The 19,870-nt window shown below is 44.9% G+C and overlaps 2 protein-coding genes across 2 annotated transcripts; both read right to left on the reverse strand.

Moving 5' to 3' along the window:
• Positions 1-180: 180 nt before the first annotated feature.
• Positions 181-7,430, reverse strand: LOC125747227 (bcl-2-like protein 1). Its single transcript, XM_049022175.1, has 3 exons — positions 7,280-7,430; positions 4,268-4,991; positions 181-473 (listed from the first exon to the last, which is right to left on the reverse strand). The coding sequence occupies exons 2-3, from the start codon at positions 4,796-4,798 to the stop codon at positions 330-332; spliced, it is 675 nt and encodes a 224-aa protein (XP_048878132.1). The 5' UTR covers positions 4,799-4,991; positions 7,280-7,430; the 3' UTR covers positions 181-329.
• Positions 7,431-10,484: 3,054 nt separating this feature from the next.
• Positions 10,485-17,716, reverse strand: LOC125747420 (partitioning defective 6 homolog beta-like). The gene is made up of 3 exons (XM_049022657.1): positions 17,422-17,716; positions 14,546-14,771; positions 10,485-13,095 (listed from the first exon to the last, which is right to left on the reverse strand). The coding sequence occupies exons 1-3, from the start codon at positions 17,482-17,484 to the stop codon at positions 12,305-12,307; spliced, it is 1,080 nt and encodes a 359-aa protein (XP_048878614.1). The 5' UTR covers positions 17,485-17,716; the 3' UTR covers positions 10,485-12,304.
• Between the last annotated feature and the right edge of the window lie 2,154 nt (positions 17,717-19,870).

Genomic DNA, 19,870 nt, shown 5'->3' on the forward strand with positions numbered 1-19,870 from the left:
CACACACACACCACTGACTTTTTGGCTGCCCCACCTTCTCAAAGCTGAATAAAAACAGCTTTTATTGCAAATCTCACATAAACTTGCACATCACTGGTCATCCGAACAGCAGGAACAACAAAGTAAAACAAAGCAAACAAAAAAAAAACCCACGATCTTTCAAAACCTTTCTTTTTGTGTGTTTAGTGATGGTGGTGAGGGATGACAGTTTGGATAACAGAAGGGTACGACCTGCCAGTGACAACAGCCGCAGTGGCGGTCCAGGAATGAACGTCACCACGACAGTGGAGGATCGAACCAGCAGGTACCGCTCCTGGCCGCCGACCACCTCACTGGCGTTTCTTGGCGATGAGGAAGCCGACCAGCGCTCCCGTGACCAGTGCCAATGCTGCCGGCAGCCACTGCTGGAACCTCTCCTGAGAGCGGCGGCTTTCGGCGGCCGCGTCGTTGCCGAAGATCTCAGCAAAGCGATCCTGCCAGGAGAGGAGGGCAGAACGGTGAGCGAGGGCATGCGGAGGCACGGCCAACGCGAAGCGAGGACTGACACTGTATTCGCAATACAGCCTTTATTTTCACTGGTGACTGCATGCAGATTTATGCACTAACCGAGGAGGAATTAATCCCTGGGACAGATACTTTCTGAGCCCAGGCTGACAGACGGGAAACGCCCCTACCCACAACTTTCAGCTCAGATGTCGCCTGCTGTGGATCCACTGCCTAGTGAATACTAACAGAACCTTTAGGTCTCATGAATCAGCTGCCCTGTAGAGTGTAACATGACATGGTTTGACCAGTTTTACAGACCCGCAAGCTGTTCACGATGGTCAGCGGGTATGTAGGAACCCGTCTGCACGACAACACTAAGGCACTGATGCCAGTTTTTCTTTCTTTCTTTCATCCATCCATCCATCCATCTTCTGTAACTGCTTATCCTATTCAGGATCCTGGGCGGTCTGGAGGCTACGGGCACAAGGCAGGGAACAACCCAGGATGGGGTGCCAACCCATTACAGGGCGCGCTAACACACCGTTCACTCACATATATGCAGCTGCGGGCAGTTTGGTAACTCCAATCAACCTCAGCATGTTTTTGAACTTTGGGGGCAAACTGGAGTACATGGAGGAAATGATGGCGGAGGAGAACATGCAAACTTCGCACACATGGAGCCATGGCAGAGACTCGAAGCCAAGTCCCAGAGTTGTAAGGAAACAGTGATACCTACTGCAGCCCTGTGCTACCCCTGAGCGTTTTCATTTTAAAATACATTTAAATAAATCCTTCTCTGACTGATTGGTTTCTAATCAATGTAGGCATCACATTTTGTAAAATTGAGAATTCTGCTGAACTGAATTGTTTTATTGTGTTGCACCATCATTTCAAAACCTTCAAAACCTAAAGAAACCATCGCTCTCTATCACTCCATTGTCTAAATGCCAGGGAGCAAATGGAGAACCACACCTGGCATAAACTGCTATTGTAACCACAGGACACATCTGAACCAAGGGACTGATGGCGGCGACAGTGATGAAACAGGTAAGGAGGCAGAGAAATGCAGACTTGCGGGGGGGGGGGTTGTGTAATTCTCTCTCATGACTCAGTTTTCAGGCATTGACATAGGCATTGACATTCTCCAAACTTAAGAAGTGTGCAGTGTAAGAGAAACCAGACCCTCTGGGTGAGAAGACAAGCAGAGGCCGGTAGAATCACTCAAGAGAACGTGATACATTCAAAATGAGATCCTCAAAGCAAAAAAGGGCCACTCCCTAACCCAATGTCAAACATGACACTGACAGATCCCAGCTGACATGCTTGAGATGTCAGACGGCTAAGCTCACACCCTTCACTAAGGCAACTTGCAAACAGTACAGTGATTGACTGGAGCTTCAGAATCATGCAGTGAGCGGCGGCAGCCTCCGCACGGCCCACAGGCTTAACCTTCGGCCTGCAATCGCACACTTCACTTTGTACCCTTTGTTCACTCATCTCCCTCGTCATTCATTTACACTGTTTTTATTTTCTACCCGCCCTGAAAATGATCTGGGAGAGACAGAGGCCTACAGACAGAGATAGGGCGTGCAACATTCCAGAAACAGCATTGTTGCAGCACCTTCCACTTTCTGCCCCGGATAGCCAGGCCCTGCTGAGTCACCGTGACCGACCGTAACCCTGAGCAGGAAGGCAATCAATAGGGCAAATTCTTCAGAATGTTTGCTAAAGACCCACATAACTGAGCCAGCCCACCCTCAAGCTGACATGCTCCTATAGGAAAGATCCCTTTGTCTGATGCATTCGCACATTCGGCATTCGGATCGGTCATTCGGCAACACCTGGGTGATCTTCAAGATTGACCATGATATCACGTCACTCTCCTGTGGCCCTGACGGAGCTGCATGTCACCATCATGCGGTCGTACATGCCTCCACGGGTGACTCAGCGTCTCAAAATGTACAAACTCATATCCTTGCGCAAAAAAAAAGAGGAGGGGGGGGGATCCAATGAGAGAGCACTTTACACTCAGCTGGTGTCCTCATTCCTACAGCGACCGGAATGGATGAGAGCAGCGAGAGGCATTGAAAAGAAAAGACAAGGAGGAGAGAAACAAAGAGGGAACAAGAAAAGGACAGGAAGTAAAAGGGTGGAGAGCAAAAATTAATGGAATGTAATATGAAGAGGCAGGGATAGGTATGTGAGAAGCACGACACACAAGAGGATGTGGTTCATAAACCAGACTTACTCTGAATCCAGACGCCCGGACCCTAAGAATCCACATGACAGTGACCTGAACTCCTTCACCTAACATAACCAGCAATGGGACCTAGTTAACCACATACAGCTACTCCACAGGGTATAAAGGCATGCTGCGCCACGTTACTACATCGGCTATAAACTTTACCTGTCTATCATTCATCCAAAACACATCAATCTGCTATGGTAAAGACTCAAGTACCACATCAAATCCACAACAGCATAACTCTGGCACCTTTATTCCATCCGCAAGCCAGGCATCCTCTGCACTCATCTCTCCGACTTCCTACAGATACCTGGCACCGACCCCCAAGACCGTTCAGCATTTTCTGAGCCCATTCAACAGAATCATTCAGTGATATTCGATTACCCTCCTTCAAGGACCGATTTCAATTTCCCAGAGTTTTTTTCCCCACTCTTCAGTAAAGTACAGTGTAACACTAACAACAGGTTCTTTTGGCATGTAGGATTGAGAAATGTATGTAGGTGCAGTAAGGGAGGCGCAACTGTTCCATCACATACTAACCCCACCTCCTCCCAGGCATTTGATAACAATATCTGGAAAATTCAGACAGGAAGCTGACCTCAGTAAGCTCCCTGGGAGGAGGGGAACAAACCAAGTGGCTAGAAAAGCCTGAGTCACCCTGAGAAATGGCTGCATCTCCACTCCCTCTTCTGGTAAGCGGCCCAGTGACCTCATCGGCCCTGGAAGGGACTGGCAGGAGGACCTCAGCAGTGCACGCCCACCCTGAAGGGGCAGCATGCCCAGATAGGGGGGCCTACGCCTTGGCTGAGCCAGATGTCACACGTGCCTCCAGCAAACCTAAAAGAACCGAAATTCAACGCCGGCTGTGGGCTAATGTCGTGGCTGGAGAACGGCAACGACAGACTGCGGTCTCTGTGTGCTCGCGCAAGACAATCACACGCTGTGAACTGTTTTGGCGAAAAATAAAAAAAGAACTGGAGAGGCACAGAACGTATGAGTCACCTCGGATTAACGCAGTTTCGCAGAAAACACTCAATACGATGCCCTCAGTGCTGACTAATGGGAACACTGTCAGCCCTCAATAGCAAAACAGGGGCACCTACATTCACCTGCTCCCCAAACTCCTCCCGTGACTCATACTGCTGTCACTTCTGTGGTCCTGCTGAAGGCAGCCCCCAGAAGACCAGACGCTGCTGCACCAGATCTAGGCCAAATGTTTTGATAAACCGGGCACATGTGAATTGCAGCTGTCTGGGCCTAATGTCAGGTGCCCCATTATGGGGGCCACCCCTGGAGATCTCTGAAATCAAGAACAATGGGAGGCTACAAAAAGGCTGTGCAGTGTCAGCAATAGAAACCCCAACCTCAGAAAGCACATGACAATATGGATAAGATGGTCAACATCTATTATGTCTGATGGCTGCCAAAAGATGCAGGGGGTGGGGCAAAGGCGGATGGTTTAAAGAGTAGAGAATGACTGGCTCTATTAGCTATATGAATACAGCAGCCTTGGTTCTGAAGCTGGTGAGAACTTACCCATCCTCCTTGGGTTTGAATCCAGGGTTGGATATGGTTGTCCAAGTAGACGGTCATCCAGTCCACAATGTGGCCCACCAGCGGGCTCATCTCCTTCTCGACACATTCCACGCACAGGGCGCCACCAAAGGCGAAGAGGCCCACCACTCGGCCCCAGTTGACACCGTCCCGGAAAACCTCGTTCATGACGCTCTCGAAGCTCTGGTAGGCTGTGGCCGGAGTGATATGCAGCTGTGACGACAGGTCGCTGAAGGCACGCTGGTACCGGAACTCAAATTCGTTGGCTGAGAGTCGCAGCGCCTCCTTCACCGCCTCCAGGCCCTGGGGGGGTGCGCCCTGGCCCGCAGAGTGCCTGCTACTGACCGATCCATTGGCATGAGCCACGGCGCCTCCTGCTTCACCCTCACCTCCCCCTGACTGCTCAGTCTGCTCGTTAGCTTCGTCCTGTAGGATGTGGGCAATGGGGTAATTCTTCTGGGCCAGCTTATAGCTGACAAAGTACTCTACCAGCTCCCTATTGCTGTAGGACATGCTTTTCCTTCGTTCCCTTTCCTCCCACCTCCCTCCCACAGACAGTTGTACGCTTTCTGGCTTAACAGGAGTGTGCTCCTCTCCCTCTTTCCCTCAAGCTGCAGGGACCATGTCCGTCCCTCCCACCCCCCGGGTGTGTCGATGGCTGGCTATGGGGGGGGTTCACCAAAAGGCAGCTACGGTGACACGAGCCCTAGAAAAGACAACATGAGAGCATCATTGTTAGGGCAGGGTAAGCACACAGGTTGAAAGGGAGTAAAATTAACAGAGGGGGCTTAAGCTGAATCTCTGAACAGGGACAGCAATGCCACATTGGTGCTTCTTGGATGATTTGAGGGGCATTGAGATGAGGTCAAGAGAGGCCTACATCCGGATATTGAACTTCAGCAACAGGACACTGTTTCCTAATTCAGTATTACGATATTCATATGACAGGCCGGAATGGATGACTAGACTGATACCATAAGTTAAGCACATTTAAGCGTTAACAGTCACATGTTTAATGCCTTAATGCTATATTATGTTGAGTAACACCGTCCCTTAAGCCATAACTGATTAAAATGGAACCGAAACAACAATATTTATTCCACAAAATAAAAAAACAGGACTACACATGACCATTTACTAAATAGGCAAACTGTCATTTATAATCATATATACATGACTACTACCACTAAATTATGTTAGAAAAAAAAACTTACTAAAAAAAAGTAACTAACTAAAACGTATTGTTATTTTCAACAATATAACCGAGACAAACAAGCACATTAAATTTTTATATCATAATACAAACACAACACGCGCCAGGAACTATATAGGCTAATGTTAACAACTATATAAGCTAATGTTAACAACAGACTACATCCTTCGTCTGAACGACTGCATCAGCAACTTATTAAATGTGGCTGATGGACTAAGTTTCATTTTTCACATGCGATAAGAACGCGTAAACGTTAGGTTTGTAAAAAGGTGTGGTTTCAAAATCTATATTATCTTTGAGAATTATACAACTGGTCCTACACAAACCAGGGGTTGGGAAACCCTGATTCATTTCACACTGGAACGTAGATGACATCTATATAAACATCTAAGAAATCAAATCCCAAAATGTGACACGTGGGTGAAAAAAAGACTACCAAGGGTTAATACACCCCCGCTAATAGCTAATATGACGCACCACAGTTAACCTTTGATATAATAATACTGGAAGTTAAGATTAACCACTGTGAGTTTCTGTAGGAGAAGTAACATTACAATCTAATGTTCAGATGATGGGCGGGTATGCTGAATACCAAAACGAAAACATCGAAACGCCCCCAGCACGAGCCATGTCGATAAACTAATGCCATCATAAAAATCACCAAAATGAAATTAGTATCTGTACCTTAGACAGCTAATTCTAGTATACAACGCAATAAAGCACTGCCCTTCCTTTTTTCCACAACCATCAAGCAAAATATGCGAGAGGAGAAAATGGCCAAGAACTGAGCGTTAAGCGACCCACGGTTAAACTACGTCGTAAGGTAATGGAGACGAGCTAACTTACCTGGCCACAGATGTAGTGCGGGACCCTGCGAACAGCCTTGCTCTAACTGCCTGGTTATTTATTTATATTAGACTAAACGCATGACGGTTTTTCCAAACTGCTGTCAAAAAACTGATCGCGAGATGCTGCGGATGATCAGCGTCGTAAGCAAAGCTCTACGTCGGTTTACAAGCTGGCCCCACCCTCCTCTCTGACCATTGGTTGAGAGGATGACACCGCCCTCTGCGTCGCCGTAAATTGCGTAATAAAGGAGCACATTGTACTGGCCGCATTACTTGATTCGCTACATTCTTGGCTGAACAGAGCGACACAATGGCTCGGAGGGCAGGGTCTCTTACTCGCAACCCGGGTTCGAATCCAGCGCGTCCGCAAGGAATCTACGTGGTTTACGAAAGTGCGCGTTCGCGTCGGCGGTTCCACAGGGGTACTAAGATTCAATCCCGCGGACATGTCGTTCAAGTGAGCAGGTAACTCTTGGCATGAGCCGTACACGTCGGACTGGCGTCCTGGTCACCGTTTCCCTGCTCACTGGAACTGGTTGTGAATTACTGCGACCGTAATTGAATAAGCGGTCATTAAAAATGTACGGTTATCATCAAACAACCTTAATCAATCAAATAAATCACTGTGTGATTTATAGTAGTGTTATAATAACAGGAAACGTACTGCTACTTAGAAAAACCAAATTGCAAGAAAATCAAATAATAGTTACGTATTTAACTGAAACGCCCAGGTGATACATTTGTCTCTGGCACTTACACCATCAGTGCATTTGTAATTTTCAGTGACGGTTAAGTCCTTGGCGAGGAATCCATTTTATTAGAACATGAACAATTGCCCACGTAGCTTTCTTTATCTGGTGAGTGTACGGAGGACAGTAGCAAATGAAAAATGCATTTTTCCGCATCCATTAAACCACAAGGATAAATACTTACGTTAGCATTTACGAATATAATACAACATGATCGAGTTTTTCTAAAGCATTATAATCCCTTGTGTAGCTCGCTTCCCAGTCCCACAGTCCTGCTGCTCTTGCAAGGTTATATGTACAACTTAACGATTGGTCAATGTCGTTGTGACGTCTGTTCGGATGTTCCTCCTTCATTCAATGAGTGTAACCAATCAAGCAAAAATAAAACGGAAATATTATATCGTTTGCCTGTTACTAAGTTCGAACCCTGGCCATTTTATTTATGAGATACAAAAAACGATACGAATTTACCCCATGCTAGGTGCTCATGTATTTAAAGTTTTCTATCTCTGTAATTATGAACACACGGAGTGTTCAGTGCTACATACTCTTGCCACAAGGTGGCGCCAATGGCGTGGTACCAATGAAAGTCATAATATACACCGATCAGCCATAATATTAAAACGACCTACCTAGTATTCTGTAGGTTCGCCTCGCGCCGTCAAAACAGCTCTGACTCGTCGAGACAAGTTCTCTGAAGGTGTCCTATCCCTATGGTATCTGGCATCAAGGTATTGGCAGTAGATCCAAAGTTGTGAGGTGGGACCTCCATGGATTGGACTTGTTTGTCCAGCACATTCCACAGATGCTCGATTGGATTGAAATCTGGGGAATCCCGAGGCCAAGTCAACACCTTAAACTCTTTTTTTCATATTCCTCAATTGAGCCCATTGCCATCAAGAGATTCCATTGCCACGAAGGGGTGTACTTGGTCTGCAGCAATGTTTTCATACGTCATACATGTCAAAGTAACCGCCACATGAATCCCAGACCCTAAGGTTTCCCAGAAGAACGTTGCCCAGAGCATCACACTGCCTCCGCGGGCTTGCCTTCTTTCCATAGTGCATCCTGTTGCCATTGCTTCCCCGGGTAAATGATATGCATGCACCCAACTGTCCATATGACCCATCAGACCAAGAGCCTGTACTACTGGCTTATCGGGGTAACTTGTCGGATTTAAGGTAGTCTGGGCAAAATGTAAGTGAACGAATATGAAGTCCATTTAAACTGTGGTACCTTTGACAAGTTACCCAGATAAGCCAGTAACCCCGCTTCGCAGCACAGGCCTCAGGCCAGTTGCTTCCTTTGCTCCGTGATCCAGTTCTGAAGCTCACATGCATATTGTAGGCGCTTTTAGCTATAGACAGTGGTCAGAATGGGAGATGCAGTGCCATATGCAGTGTGTTTTATGACGTCTTTCTGTTATAGCCAATATTAACCTTTTCAGCAGTTTGTGCTACAGTAGCTCTCCTGTATGATCGGGGCAGATGGACTAGCTTTCGTTCTCCACATGCATCAGTGAGTCTTGGGTGCCCATAACCCCGTTCCCGGTTCACTGGTTAGCCTTCTTTGGGTCACTTTTGGTAGGTACTGACCAATGCATAGTGGGACCACCCTCAAGACTTGCCATTTTGGAGATCCTCTGAGCCAGATCCTTACACTTGTCTATTTTTCCTGCTTCCAGCACATTAACTTCAAGAACTGACTGTTCACTTGCCTAATGCATAATTGCCCCTTTGCCAGGTGCCATTGCATTGAAATAATTGTTATTCACTTCACCTGTCAGTAATTTCAATGTTATGGCTGATCGGTGTAAGTTGTTACTGTATGTAGTATGTATATATGTATGTCGTTGTAGTAAGTGAGGTGCAATTTTTTCAGCACATACTAACTCCACCCCACCCCCAGCATTTCCCACTTACTGTCATTTCAGTACTACTGCTGAACCAAAAACAGAATACTCACTATAAGGACAAAAGTGTTACGCCTACAGGAGCTTTTATGACGTCCTGTTCTAAATCCATAGGCATCAATATGGAGGAGATCCCCCCCATCTTTGCAGCTGTAACAGTTGCCACTCTTAAGATAAGATAAGATAGGACTTTATTGATCCCACAGTGGGGAAATTTGCTTGTTAATGTAGCTCCAGACAGATAGCAAGAAAGAGTTTACAAGAGTAAAGAATATAAAAAAATACAAGAATAAGAATACAAAATAAAAATAATTAAAAAAAGATAGAGCACTAATACAATAGTAGTAATAATGCCTATGTGCACCCATACACCGAAATATGGGTAGTGGGTTGTCTTCTGGGAAGGCTGGTCATCCATCCAAAAGAGCATTTGTGATGTCATGCACTGATTTTGGATGTGAAGGCCTGGCTCGAGATTCCTGTTCTAGTTCATCCCAAAGGTGTTTGATGGAGTTCAGGTCAGGACTCTATGTGGGCCAGTCACGTTCTTCCACACCAAACTCACCCAACCATGTCTTTATGGACCTTAATTTGTGCACTGGGGCACAGTCATGCTGGAACAGAAAAGGGCCTTCCCCAGACTATTCCCATTTAGCTGAAAGCACAGAAATGTCCAAAATGCCTTACATTAAGAATCCCCTTCACTGGAACTAAGGGGTCTAACCCAATCTCTGAAAAACAACCCCATACCATTATCCCTTCTCCACCAAACTTTACAGTTGGCACAATGCAGTCAGGCAGGTAATGCTCTCCTGACATCTGACAGACCCAAACTTATCCATCAGAATGCCAGACACAGAGACGTGATTCATCACTCCACAGAACACATTTCCACTGCTCCAGAGTCCAGTGGCAGCATGCTCTACACCTTTCCATCCGATGCTTGGCATTGTGCTTAGTTATGTGAGGTTTGCGTGGAGCTGCTCGGCCATGGAAGCCCATTCCATGAAGCTCCGGGCTCACAGTGTTTGTGCTGGGGATAATGCCAGAGGAAGTTTGGAACTCTGTAGTTACTCAGTCCACAGAGCTTTGGTGACTTTTACACACTATGCACCTCAGCACTGGGACGACCCTGCTCTGTTACTTTACATGGTCTGCCAATTCATGGCTGAGTTTTAGTGGTTGCAGAACACTTCTACTTTGCAATAATACTGCTTACAGTTGACTGTGGAGTATCTAGTAAGGAATTTCACAAATTGACTTATTGCAAAGGTGGCATCCTATGACAGTACCATGCTTGAATTTACTGAGCTCTTCAGAAAGACCCATTCTTTCAGAAATGTTTGTTAACCCGACTGAATGGCTAGGTGTTTTATTCACCTACGGATGTGGGTCTGAATGAAACACCTGAATTCACTGATTAAGAGGTGTGTCCCAATACTTTTGTCCATATAGTTTATTTTTAAGGTGACGTACATATACATCTTAAGGAACCATTTGGAGCGTACAGATTTTGTCAGAAATTTGTATCAAATATATAAATTAATTACATTATCTCAAAATATTTCACATAAAAATCAGTTTCTCTAAAATCTACATATAAATATCTCGAGTAATATTTCATGTGGAAGATATTCACAATATTGATTTCATAAAATATTTACCTATAAAACTTTTTATATTTAAAATATGCTGCACCAGACATTTTATTCATATCTTGACTTGTCACAACAACATTTTTAAAAACAAGAATTTTGTACCGATACATCCTCACATTGCTGTCCACAACATTCAGAACCAAAGACCGGTAGGTTGGGAGATTAACGTGTGATGTCAGCCTGCTCTCTTTCTTCTGATGTCTCATGCTCTGATGGGTCACTGGTTTCCAGCAAAAATACGCATCACCTTTCCAACTGACAGTAACCTCTCTGTGGTACTAAATGGGACGGGCACTGTGGATGCACGACTGAAGGTGTAAATTAAAGAATCACATACTAAATGCTATATGATCTTTCATTTATAATAAAGTAGGAAGTAAATGGGAGTAAGTAGGAAGTAAATAGCCAATGTATATGTGTATAGTTACTCTGAATATCAAAATATGCCAATGTATCCATTGCATTACCCATCTGAAAGCCTGTGTTTTCAAGATCGAAGCATTGTGATTGGATGAAAAGTCCTTCCAATGGTATGTTAACTAATATTAATGATGACAAATAGACCCATGCTATTGGAAGTCAAGTGAAACTAGGTGGAGACTGAAAGAATGTTCTCCACCTTCGTTAAACAAGGCAAGGATAAAAAAAAATACACAGTGGCATACACTCAGATTGCATGACATAAAACAATTAGAGGTTAAATTACATCTTCCGCATTCTGATGAATCCTTTTCCATTATGTCCTACCAGGTGTTTGCTCATTACAATTCTCTTTAAATTACTACATAAACAATAATCTATTTCAGATTCGGAATTAGGCCTTCGTCAGTAATGAAAAGAACATGAAACATCGGACCTGGTTGTTTATATGATTGTGTTGCATGGTCAAAGAACCGATGGTATTAATTTGAAAAGGTAGAGCCCAGTGTTTTGAAAGATTACAATGTAAAAAAATTAGCACCGCAAGTGAATGCCCAGTTTCCAAGGCTTAAAATCATATAATTAATATTGAAAACAAAACAAGGCTCATCTAAGTATATAAGAAAATGCTCATATGTTAAAAATATTTAAGTGAGAAAAATGAACAGATATAGCATCAGGGATAATTATGAAAAGCCACAATACAGCGATATCTATTCATATACCCAACTCTAAATAGTACCTTCTCGATTTTGAACACTGAATTATGATTTGTTAAAAATCAACAGGCAGTTGAACATGGAAACATTTGTTTTGATGTCTATACACGGTCACTAAAACGTGCGGATTGTTTTGCTATACGCTAGTGATTATAGAAGTACTTATAAAATAATTAAAATGATTTTTTATTAAAAATACCTGATGGTAACTTTTCATCACTTCATTCTCATTCAGAATCAGTCAGTCATTCAGTTATTATTAGATATTTCAAACAAGAGCAGTATCACCAAACAATATAAAATTATATTTTGAGGAGTAAGATCAAGTTTGATTAAAATTAGACATGACTTTGAGGAGGGGTGGGGGGTGTGCATTCATTCTCCAGGTGAATTGTTTTGGTGGTACAGTACAGGGTCTGTTAGCATTATTATGAGTATTGTGAACTTCACAGTTGTGTTGACAGGATTAGAGTTTTTGTTCTCCGCCTGTCTGTGTGCGACTATAGTGTCAGTACTGTCCCCTCCTCTTCCAGGCTGCTTTCCTCTAACTCTCCTTGCTCACTGTCTGATATGCTTAGAGAGCCCAGGCTGCTGCTGGGGCCCACTGGCCCACTCTGCTTCAGGCCCATGTGCAGCTCATAGCGAGGGACAGGTCTCGAATACCACCCTGCCTCCACCACCAAGTCTTCCTCCTCGCTTTCCTCCTCCTCTTCCTTCTCTAGCTCACTCTTCTCATCTTCCTCCTCCTTTTCCTCAAGGAGGAAGTTCTGATATGTGCCAAGGGGTCTCCTGGAGTCGGCTGCAGGGGCCCGCACCACGTTGTAGCTCTGGTTGGCAGGCATGACCGTCACGATTAGGTTGTGGCTGTTCGCGATCATCATGTCGGTCACCTGGTTGAGAGATTTGCCCGCCACTGGAACGCCATTGACCTCCAGCACCTCGTCGTTGACGCCGAGCAGCCCGGTGCTCTCGGCCAGACCGCCCGGCACCACGCGCGAGATGAACACGCCTGGGACCCTCTCGGGGCCCTGGGGGGTGAGCCGCATGGTGGTGCCGTCGCGGATGTAGAAGCCCAGTGGGCGGTCGGAGCCACGCCGATGCAGCCGAACGCGCCGCATCCACTCGGGCAGCACGTCCACATCCACCACTGAGGACACTGGCCGGAAGTCCCGAGGCTGGCTAATGACCACACCATGCTTCTGGAGCTTTGGACCCTGTGAAAACACTGTGGCCAGGGCCCTTTTCTTCCATGTGGGTGCGTCCGTGACAAACATGTACTGGTCTGCTTCCTCTGCAGAGAGACACACAATTTGATGCAAACTGAGAAATGGCTGCCTGCAACACCAGTCCACAGTTATCTATCTAGTCCCACTCACAGCAATATTAGCCCGACTTGTTTGCGCTACATGCATAGTAACAGCTAAACTACAATCTGACATAGACCAGACTGTAGGAATAGTGACTGAGTAATATGCTTCCTATATTATTTTTATCACCCTTCATGTATTGCAGTCCTGCCAGTCCCTTCAATTTTTTATAAAATCTTTGGTATCAAGATGAGAAAACCGTAAAGTGCTCACCACCACAAGTAATGAACAACCCAACAGTTTTAGTGTAAAAGTGGAGGGGAAACCAAAACGTTTTGCGTAGAAGACAGGCGAAATGGCTAACGTCACGTGAACATCAGGTGGGACACAAGCAAAGACACTGATCAGTCTTTTTGGGGTTATGTTCTGAAAATACGAAACGCCAGAAATGCGCTTTATCCTCAGAAAATTCATAGACTACCCTACCTTACCTTAAACATGCTAAGAACACTTACATTAGCCTACATTTGGGCAAAATAATTAACACAAAGCCTATTTTATAATAAAGTGTTGAATAGCTGTAATTTACTGAATACTCATACCCACCGTAGAGTTGAAATACTGTAACAAGAACCATCATACCCTGAAGAGTGAGTGTGTGTGTATGTATAGATAGACAGACAGACGGACAAATATTCTTTCTTTCGTTGTGTCTATTGACCCTCCACAGGAATGAAAAATGACCAACAACTAGTATACGGTACCAAATTGCATTTAGTTTAGATAGATAGAAAGAGTGCATCTCTTCTCTATGGACACGTGTTCTCACAACGCCGCACATATATCCTTATATGTGAGGCAAGCATTTTACTGACAATTTTCCATTTAGCAGACCTCTGAGGTACCTCCAACTTGGCAGGATGCCGAGGATCAACATCCTTGTTAACTACAGCAGCTGTTTGACAGGCAGGCGCTGACGTTTGCATCAGCTGCCGGAGTGCGGAGCACTCCCTACGCAAACATGCCAGGGCTGCTCTTCACTATTTACCTAAAGCACCTTCATCTGAATTCCTGTAAACCGCACATGTTTGCCAGGCTCAACCATGACAAGTGGACAGAGTCAAAGCCAGGACAGAAGGAGCACAAGCACGTGTCTGAGAGCCGGGGGGATAGGGAGAGTGCAAGTCACGCTCATGAGCACCAAGAACAAAACCAAAATCCCTTGATCTCCCAGTGACCTTACTGTGTAAGGCCTTAAACAACAAACAGCCAGCTTAGAACCTGTACATGTACTGGTCAGGCTGCTACAGAACGGGGGCAAATTGTAATGTGGGAACTGATGATCTACTGCAGTGAAGTTACCCATTCATAGTACATTTTAGTTCATATTCCTCCTGTCCAAGCCACAGGGCAACCCCCCCCCCCATTCCTTACCTTTCCTCTGTATGAATAAGCGCAGCAGAGGTCGGGCAGAGGAAATGGCTTTGTGGTAATTGCCGTCATTGTTAATAGGCAGCAGAAGCCCCTGGGGGTCGGCGTACTTCACCAGCAAGTCCTCGTCGGGGGTGAGGAGGTGCACATGCTGCAAGAGCACGAGGAACTCATGGAAGTGGCTCAGCACTGAGCGCTCCAGGGAAAACCGCCGGAACTCAGCTCCAAACTGAAATGGACAAGGAGGGATGAAGGAGAACGGGAAACAGGATGGTGATCCTCACCAAGGGCCCATCCAGACCACCACGCGGGTCACTACAAATCAGGTAACCAGCTCCTAGACAAGCCAGCATTATTGTACAGAGGGAGTCCGAGATGGTTCATGTTGGTCAGGGCGTCTCTCTGCCACTATATACATCAAAGAGCTGCTAGTTTCGAGGGTGGCTCATTTGCCTTATCTGATACCAAGCTTTTGAACGACACAACATTCATAGCTGGGACATGACCTAAGAAAGTGGAACGGACCTGTCACCTGCTTCTCAAGGAGATGGAAGTTGATGCTGAAAGATATAATCTAACACAGAAATATAAAACTAACAAGGAGAGTAAAATAATAAGATTTTAAAGTATTGAATTTAAAAAATGAAAAATAACAAACATATTACTCAAATGTTGCTCAAAGACTGCACTGTATACCATACTGCATTTATTGCATCCACACTCGCAGTTGTAGCTTAGTGCAAGTTGTAAATGTGTGTGTTTAAGTCATGCTACAAATATCTTCCGTCTTGAACCAATGTCTTTTTCCTGTTGTCACACCTATGGGTCAAATCCAAAACCTACCTTTTTGTCTGGCAATAAGAAGGATACGGAATGTTGAATCTATTTTGCAGATTCACGATCGGTTCCTAAGATTTTTCTTTGTCATTTCTGGATGTGGAGCCAAACCATTCCCCAGCACATTCACATTCTGAGTATGCTGTATGTGTCCATGGAGAGCTATGTTTGTATTAAAAAGAAAGCTAAAATATTGTCTACCAATTTTTTAATCTAAATTTCACTCTATGTCAGTGAATGTAGATTAATGTATAGTATAAATGACACGTTACATTAATATACTTGTATTTATCAATTTTCAGTACCCACTTGTCCTATGCAGGGTTGTGGAGGTGCAAGTTAAGGAATAACCCAGAATGGGGAGCCAACCCATTACAAGGCACACACACACATATATCAAATATACTAAAATCCCATCCAGAGTGTACTCCAGCTTCAAGTCTTATGCTGCCCCATATAGACAGATTTGCCCCCTGTAAATCTGACTAAGATAAGTGAATGGAAGGATGGATGGATCGATAGTTAAAAAATGTGAAACAATATTACAATCATCCATCCATCCATCCATCCATTTTCCAAACCGCTTATCCTATTGGGTCGCGGGGGGTCCGGAGCCTATCCCAGAAGCAATGGGCACGAGGCAGGGAACAACCCAGGATGGGGGGCCAGCCCATCGCAGGGCACACTCACACACCAGTCACTCACACATGCACACCTATGGGCAATTTAGCGACTCCAATTAGCCTCAGCATGTTTGTGGACTGTGGGGGGAAACTGGAGTACCCGGAGGAAACCCCACGACGACATGGGGAGAACATGCAAACTCCACACACATGTGACCCAGGCGGAGACTCGAACCCGGGTCCCAGAGGTGTGAGGCAACAGTGCTAACCACTGCACCACCATGCCGCCCCTTATTACAATCATGTAATTCCTAATTTTTCACAACCTTTTTATCAAAATGAAAAAAAAAAATACTTAAAGTGAAACAAATTCCCGATCTGGACCAATAACCATGATTAAAAGACATTTAATTTGTGATATACAAACATATAAAAACCTTTATATCTAATGTCTAAATATTGAAATGGCTTCATTATCATCATCACCATTATAATTTCCTTCCTGTTGGTTTTCTTTTCCTTATGGAAATGTTCTATAATTCTATTTTACTTATAAACCAAAAAATTGCAGACTATAGCCCTAGTTTTCTCCCAGGAAACGCCGGAAATATTTGATTAAACAAATGTTTACTCTGATATAAACATTTTTTTCCAACCTCATTTTCATAAGGCTATTTTAAAGAACCTCGGTGGCTTGTTGGAATAAGCTGCATACTGTGCGCGCCTTTCCACAGTACTTTTGCTTTCCATTTAGATGGTATTGCAACGGGATGTGACTCATTACACTTTCGCTCCCCCCTACCTGCCTATACGTAAATTAGCGGTTCTTACATTTCTATATCATAAATCAGAATACCGACTTCATCCTAAAGTACAAGAGCAGACCTCTCATAAATACAAGCATTCCTGGTTAGAAGTTCACACGTCACACTGTCGCCCTTATTATCTTCCAGTTTCCTGTCAGGCACGTAGCGCTAGATAAGGATATCAGCTACAGCGTCAAAGTAAAATGTACTTTTGTGCCCTAGTACAGTACTTCTCTTGATGGTCTATATAAGATGCATTCCACATAAAACAGAACGTAACTTCCGTAAATAATATCTCACTTACTGCTTAAACTCCGGTACTACTGTTAATACTGACATTCTTGTTTATCGGGAAACTCGCAAATTGCCGACCACTTTCTCCACCCGAAGTCCTACTATGAACTTCAGTAAATACGGTTTGTGATTCTGAATGGATACGGTGGAAGAAAATTATCATCTAAATCAACTCAATAACTGAACAAATCTTTGTACATAATATTGTTTAAAAAAGAAACGTTGTACTGCTCCCAACTAAGGCGGAATAAGAAATCCGGGGAACATGGGGGAACAAGTATCTGACGGTAAAAGCATATTAAAATTTGTGAAGACTTACCTTGCTTTTTACTTCCACGGTGTTCAGAACTTGATTATTCGCCACACGGCGGTTTTTGTTCATCTCTCACTACCACGACCCAGTAAGATTTGAGTTCTACCCTCCCTCGTCCACCTTACGCTTCAGAATCTTAAGCGGGGTCCAAATGTTATCCAAACAGGTGCGCGCACAGGTGAGTCATGACTCACTGCAGTCCGCTGTGGCCACGCGCTTTTCACCCGACACTCCGCTGCGCGATACCCATGCCCGTGGCTCCATCCCTCGGCGACTTGCCATACGCATGCGGGAAAACTGATCTCTGGACAGCGTCGTTTTCCAGCGTGCGCGCACCTCCTCTCTACGGACGCGTGTTCTCGCAACACCGCGCCCGATTCGTCCCCCCGCTGCTCCTCAGTACTTTAGTTCAGATAAGTACCGGCATGGTGTAATCTTTCACAGCATGGGCTGTGAATAAACTTAGATAGTATCTCAAAATAATAATAAAAATATTAAATAAAACTTAGATTTTAAAAAATCACTTTAGGCTTCACAGATAAATATACTTATATAAACACACCTCTCAGTCACTGAATTCAGGTGTTTCATTCAGACCCATTGCCACAGGTGTATAAAATCAAGCACCTAGCCATGCAGTCAGGTTTACAAACATTTGAGAGAATGAGTCATTCTAAAGAGCTCAGTGAAGAACAACAACCATAAAATGAAAATAATAACATGATAATAATGAATCCTTGAGGGGAAATTTTCTTTTCACCTACCCCATCTTGCATGGTACTGTCATAGGATGCCACCTTTGCAAGTCAGTTCATGAAATTTCTTCCCTGCTAGATATTCCACAGTCAACTGTAAGTGGTACCACTGCAAAGTGGAAGCGTTTAGGAACAGAAACCGAGCCACAAAGTGGCAAACCAAATAAAATAACAGAGAGAGGTCTTCATATGCTGAGGCGCATAGTGTGTAAGTCACCAGTGCTCTGCTGGCTCTATAGCTGCAGAGTTCCAGACCTCCTCTGGCATTAACCCCAGCACAGAAACTGTGCGGTAGGAGTTTCAAAGAATGGGCTTCCATGGCCGAGTAACTACATGCAAGCCACACATCACCAAGCTAAAGGGCCTAGCCCACCTCCTGAAAAACCACTCCATACCATTATCCCTTTTCACTGGTGCCAACTGTGAAATTTGGTGGATAAGTATTTTTCCTAGAAAAGAAAGGTGTCTTTGAAGGAAGCTATTAAATATCTAATTTTTTTTCCAGACCAGGTTCTAATTATGATGCTCTCAATCTGCTAGACAACTCCCTGCATTTGATTGAAATTTAGTGTGCATATATACCATAGAATATGGAAATGTGCCACCTACTGGACGAAATAGAAAAATGCGAACTTCAATCCAAGCGTAACAAGAAACCCGGAGCACTTCTCACAACGTAATGGGGGGGGGGGGGGGGGGGGGGGGGGAGATATGCAGGATATGTAACTGGGAGGTAGTGGGTTTAAACCCCAGGAGAACTGGATCATCCTGGGTCAGCATGACCTTACTGTACCACAAGGGTAGGGGGAATCAACAAAAACGTCAAAAATGTCACAGGCACAACTATCTCAGGTTCTGTGGTATGGATGCAGTTCACTGCACATACCAGGAGGGGTCAGGAGAACGATCACGACGGCACTAACCAAAAGACAGCAGTGACTGCAGCTGTGCGCCATGGCGGAGCCCCCAGTGCTGTGAGAGCCTACCTCCCCCTCCCCCCCATACAGCAGGCCCCTTTGGGATTGCGCGCTGCACTCGACACTGCAGACAGGAGCGGGCCAGGCCTAGCAGTCTGGCAGCCTACCTCCACACTCTCCCCACCCCCACAGAGAGCTCTAACCAGCCCTCACAAATGGAGCAGTAGGGGGTTGGGGGAGAGCAGCACAGGTTTTCCGGCTCAGCTTAAACAGTCAAAAGGCTCAAGACTGAAGGCGATGCGACCAGTTCCATTCCTGCCCTCTAGGCACAGACACAGAGGCCTCCTCCTCTGGGTGCAGACTCACCTCCGATTCAGCAACCCACTACTACCATCTGTATATGTTTAACACTATGCTGGATTCAGGAAAAGGAACAGGGTTGAGTTTGAGTGATACAGCACCATCGATCATTTGGTTATTACCTTAGTTATTGGCAAAATAGCCTGTGGGATGTCAGCAAACAATTCCTATTCATCCGATGTAGAACCTTATGCACATGGAACCATGGAAGAATGCATTGCAGCCCCCCCCCCCCCCCCAAACTAGGCTCTTAAAAGGGTTAAATCACAGAGCTCGTCTTATTCTCGCAGATTATCTGCAAATCTTGGTACACACCTTAAACCAGAGCAGTCTGTAGCAGGACCCACTTGGATCAGCGTCACTGTCAGAATGCTTATTTGCATGGGAAATCAGGGAGTACATTTGTAAAGGGGAAGCACTTTA

Source organism: Brienomyrus brachyistius, chromosome 8, assembly GCF_023856365.1.
Source record: "Brienomyrus brachyistius isolate T26 chromosome 8, BBRACH_0.4, whole genome shotgun sequence".
In the NCBI taxonomy this organism is placed as follows: domain Eukaryota; kingdom Metazoa; phylum Chordata; class Actinopteri; order Osteoglossiformes; family Mormyridae; genus Brienomyrus; species Brienomyrus brachyistius.

Coding starts and splice junctions, on each gene's coding strand:
- LOC125747227 (XM_049022175.1), bottom strand. CDS start 4,798: ATGTCCTACAGCAATAGGGAGCTGGTAGAGTACTTTGTCAGCTATAAG. Junction 474..4,267: donor TTCAAACCCAAGGAGGATGG/GTAAGTTCTCAC, acceptor CTCTCCTGGCAG/GATCGCTTTGCTGAGATCTT.
- LOC125747420 (XM_049022657.1), bottom strand. CDS start 17,484: ATGAACAAAAACCGCCGTGTGGCGAATAATCAAGTTCTGAACACCGTG. Junction 14,772..17,421: donor CCGTGGAAGTAAAAAGCAAG/GTAAGTCTTCAC, acceptor TGTCCATTTCAG/TTTGGAGCTGAGTTCCGGCG. Junction 13,096..14,545: donor CTTATTCATACAGAGGAAAG/GTAAGGAATGGG, acceptor GTCTCTCTGCAG/AGGAAGCAGACCAGTACATG.